General features: G+C 39.7%; 1 protein-coding gene across 1 annotated transcript in view; it reads left to right on the forward strand.

Annotated features, from left to right (window-relative positions):
• LOC138000295 (tyrosine-protein kinase receptor torso-like) overlaps positions 1–5000 on the forward strand; it is a 355698-nt gene that overhangs the window by 4510 nt on the left and 346188 nt on the right. Inside the window, exon 2 of the mRNA XM_068847001.1 lies at positions 2993–3195. Coding sequence (XP_068703102.1) covers positions 2993–3195 — 203 coding nt within the window. The remainder of the gene's footprint in view (positions 1–2992; positions 3196–5000) is intronic.

Here is a 5000-nt window from a genome sequence, read left to right on the forward strand (position 1 = left end):
GGAACTGCCTTTGTTTTTTCCGGAAAAGATAGTCTAAAAATAGATCGGCCTGTAAAAATGCCGTTACATAGGCCCAGTATGGGAGCTGTAGGCTCCGGGTCATGGGTTCCTGACACAAAAGAAGTACACAAAACTTTAACCAACCGTTCCCAGGGTCTCCATTGTCGTTGAACATTAACGTGTCAGTTTCGGAGATTGTGACGCGTTTGAGATTTATATTCTTTTATTTCAAAATTCATTATCCTTCACAATTCTCTCTTACTTTACAATTTCAAAACTCTGTTTTATAAATTATTTTAGGTAAGATAATTACTCAACTTTTAAAATGAAATTAAAATTTTCGCGGCTTTAAGAGTGCCATTCAAACTTGTTCTTGAATCGGTGGATTCACTTGCATGTGGAAATTTTTTTAATGCACGAGAACAAAGCTAAAAATAGTATCTGGGAGAGAACCGAGCTCATTAGCGTTCACACAAACCCGTTTTCATTTGTAGCCGCAACGTTTTTGATGCGGTTATGCATTCTGTTTACACGACATCGATCGAGACCGCAAGAAAACGCTGCCAAAAGTGGAGCGTTTTCAAAATGATACGGTTTCATCTATCGTGTAAACTGCAAAACCGCATCGATTTTTAATGAGGTTACTATTTTGGGCTCAAAAATTTTTCGTTGTTCAATTTTAAATTGTGAATCTTGCAGGTGGTGCAGCTCACTCTTTTCTAATTTGATTTCGCCTTTTCAATTTTCATGCATTTTGCTGTCCTTAAACTGCGAAGCTTATCATAACGATAGGCAGAGGCTTTTCAAATTGTTAACTTTTTTGCAGCCGCTGGTATGCTCTGGCAAAGCAATAAAGAAAAAATAAGCGACATTTCAGGATTCGACAAGAATTCATGTCTGGTGGGACAACTGAATTTTGTGGAAGTTTTTGTCTCCCTTTCGTCTGTGATGAGTTTGGCATGACGTAAACATACGAAAACATTTAAATATAAAGTTCCTTTCCTTTTTTCTGTCCTCTCTAAATTCTCGAGTCCATTCCATTCTTAATTACTGATGATGTAACCATGTCCTGTCCGGGATCATTTGGCTGTCCAGTTTGGAGATCATTTCTGGTCCGGGGATTATTTGCTGTCCAATTTGGGGATCACTTCTGGTCCAGGGATCATTTCCTAGACGCGATCATTTGCGGGCCCGTACAGGGCTTTTCAATCCGGTTAACTTATTTAGATGTTTATTGAAGCGTGGACAGGACAGGCGGTTTTCGTATTTAATACAATTAATGAAACTAAATAAGAAAACCAACCTAAAAGGGTGAGCGTTCCAAGACTTTTGCCAGTGATTGTACATGTAGCTCCCACGAGTCTCCTATAGCGCAGTGGTGAAGAATCTGAAGTTGTAATCGGTTCGGTAATAGGTTTGACTCCTAAAAAGGAGCACTCAGATTTTTTCCAAGTATCCCCTGGCCAAGACACCATCGAAATCGTGGATCATGGCCTGGCTCTAACGAGTCTCTTATAGCTCAGTGCTTGAGCATCCGAACTAGTCATTGGAAGGCTGTCGTAGGTTCAATACCAGAAAAGGAGTTCTCGGATTATTTCCGAGTATCACCGAGTTACCATCGGAAGTATCCTCTTTTCATTTCATTCACCGGGATTAACATTTGTCATCCACTTCATTTATATAGCGAGAATGCACGCTGCACACAATTTCAGTCCTTGCAGTATAGAGGGACAGTTGTCATTGGAACCTACGATCATGGACAAATTCCTTTGGGACACTCATTCCAGTACACATTTTTGGGACTTCACTGAGTCACTGAGGCGCTTCCCCCTCCCTCCCCACCCAATCAATGTTGGGTATAAACTGGTCCACTTTCAGTCCTGCACACTAATTTCACTTTATTTCCCTCAAGCAACATTGTTTGGAGGGGGAAGGGGATTGCAAAAGAGTCCAGAATATGCGATAAGTGAGTTGAAAGATAAAATGCTGAATTGTTCCGAAGAACTTGTCCATGATTGTAGTTTAATGGCCTAGCTTCCACTAGTTTCCTATAGCTCAGTGGCAGAAAATCCAAACTAGTGATCGGAATGTCGTAGGTTCGACTCCTGCAGATGGCCACTCTGATTTTTTCAGAGTACCCCTGAGTCAACATCGAAAAATAAATTTCTTCATTTCCTTAACCCGGGGGTTAACATGAAACATCTCGTTCTGTACAATTGCAAATATACTTCATTTCGACACTTCAGTGCAGGCGGTAAAGAGACTGAGATCATTGTCACGTGAGCATAACTGGGCTAATATCTCAAAGACATTTTTTGTTTGCCATGAAATGCTCATTTTTGGCGAGTAGGCCTTTTGGATGTTGTCTAGCTTTCATAATAGAGTGTTTTCATGTGACGTAACGGCGGCCACATTGGTGTCCCTAAACAAAATAACAGCGGCCATGTTGGTGTCCTCAACTAATTCTCCGGGAATTGAGCTCTGTTGTGTCATACAAACGTTTTCCTTTGTTTCGGTAGAAAAAACAAAGCTAATGATCACGTGTGAGTGAAAACATTCTATACCCCGAAAAATCCCATAATTTCACAAATTTAGTTTTTTATGACATCACACTTTAGAACTCTGTGAGGTAATCAGAAGGTCCAAGGGTGGGTCGAAGCTGCAGGGTATCATTAGGAAAGGTGTAGGGTTGTTCAAATGATGATCTGTGACCCAAATCTCATTTAAGCCTCAATGGATTCGTCTCGCGTAGTCTCAGAGTTGCATAAACAAAACAAAAAGATAGCAAGAAAGGCTGTTGTAAAAGCTATATTTTGTTTATGGTCCAAAGGTAAAGCACTCGTAGCCAACTATTAGGGATAAGCCCCATTCCTTCTGCGACCTAAAATAAAATTTGTTGTGACGTTGCGTGAGTCCCATAACTTACTGAAACCTTTTCCACATCTGGATAGCTGTAATTGATGTTGTTACTTTGTGTTCTTGTTTTTTTTAGGACAGCAAAGGATATTAAACCACTGAATTCCTGCGAAATTCCTCCGGAGAGAATAGAATCATTGGAAGAGGTGGGTCAAGGAGCATTTGGGAAGGTGCACAAAGCCAAATTGATTGACGGATTGGAGTTCTTTAACAAGAATACCAAAGACGGGTGTGAGAAAAATTTCAAGTACAAGATTGTTGCTGTTAAAGAATTGCATGGTGGGTATGAAAGTGTCTATTCCTTGTATGGATCATACACCGAAGTAATTACCTAGCATTTGTATCCCGGGAGTCAATTAAGGTAAATACTGTAAGTACGCAATGCAAGCATCAACTATTTAGCTTCGACTTCAACTGCATTGTAACAATTTGAATGCTTGTTCTAGAGAACTTCAATTCATGTATCGCTCTTTGGTTGGGGTTTTGGATGACGTCATGGTAAGAGGGTGACCTTGTGACTCCTACACCAACTAATGTGAATCTCATTACAATTATAGCTTTATGTCGATGAGCGTGATTGCACTCATGTCATGACACTGCATGCAACACCAAACGACTCTCAAGGGTAAACCGGTTTAGGGCGATTAAAGGACCAATTTACGGGCTTGACTTCGAAATAAAGTGTTCTTGATGTAGGGATAAGGGACACGTGATTTATTCCCTTGACTCAATAAGCTGTAAACTGAAATTTTATTTAACAATTTTTCCGCGAGCGCACATCAGATATGAGATTGTAAACAGCCAATGAGGCGAGTAGTGTTAAGTTGGCGATAACCAGTCTCATATCCAACAAGTGTGAATGAAATTTTCATTACTTTCTGAAAGCTTGGACATTTGGAAATTAAGGCCAATTAGTTTCCAGCTTGGCAACACTTGACACAATCATTTTCCATATTAGGGCATATAGTATATGAGCTGATCAATGAGATTGAGTAAACCAATCAGAAAGCTAAAAACGCAATATCCGAGGTCGAAAATTTAATAATGAAATATAACCAGGTATAAGCCACTGAGGTACTCCGGAAAAATTCTGTCTGAGTATAAATTATAGCTCCACGTGGTAATAACATATTGCTGAAAAAAACTAATGATACCTCGATTGCTAGCGAATTTAAAACGATATCAGACCAACTTTAAAGACCACGAGGACAAGAAACTTAGTTTAAAGGATTAGACTTGACAACTAATAAAGTTTGTAAAATAAACTTAATTACTGAAAAACTTTTTTACAAAACCCATGCAACAATGATTAAGGAAATGCCAAAGATTTAAACTAATTACTCGCTTATCAGACCTTCGCAAGCTTCTAAGTGACAGTTAGTGCTTGAATCGTAGCTTCTGATTTGTATCTCACGGAGGCACGGTAGCTACTGGCAATTAAAGACTCTACATGAAGGTTTTTCTAAACTCCATTGTGCCCTGTATTAGAAAAAACGGAAATGCTTGGTTTTGTTTTACTGCGTAAACTGCGGTCAGATTACAATAAAATAATTAACCGTTAATCACACTGAAACCCTAAAGACCAGGACACTCTAGGCGACTAGTCGCAGAGACCTGTCTCTGCGATAAGTTGCTCCATGTGTACTACTTGCAAAACAAGTCGCTGCGACACGACGCCTGTTCGGTGCACACGCAGTGATCTCGTATGAAGGGTAATGTGAATTAGTTATCTAATTCAATATGGCTGACCATATGACGCTCTCTCATTGGTTCATTTATATTCATTATTTTTTGCCGGAAGTATACACACGGTGCGACAACGCTGCTAATTGTGTCGCTACAACTAGTAATAGTTGATACTACAGCTGCCCCCGCGATGCAAGGTGCTACATTATTTTTATTTGCAAATTATTATAGTCGATACCGTATGTGTTGACTGTTGTAATGTTGTAATAGTCTTTTAACTCAGATCAGAGAAGGTGTAGCCTGAAGTTGAGACGATTACTTTGAGTTGTTTTTGCTCTCTCAGGGGGAAAATGACTCGAAGTAATAGTCTGAAATCCAGGCTAGAAAAGGCAAAGCGG

Source organism: Montipora foliosa, chromosome 1 (genome assembly GCF_036669935.1).
Source record: "Montipora foliosa isolate CH-2021 chromosome 1, ASM3666993v2, whole genome shotgun sequence".
In the NCBI taxonomy this organism is placed as follows: Eukaryota; Metazoa; Cnidaria; class Anthozoa; order Scleractinia; family Acroporidae; genus Montipora; species Montipora foliosa.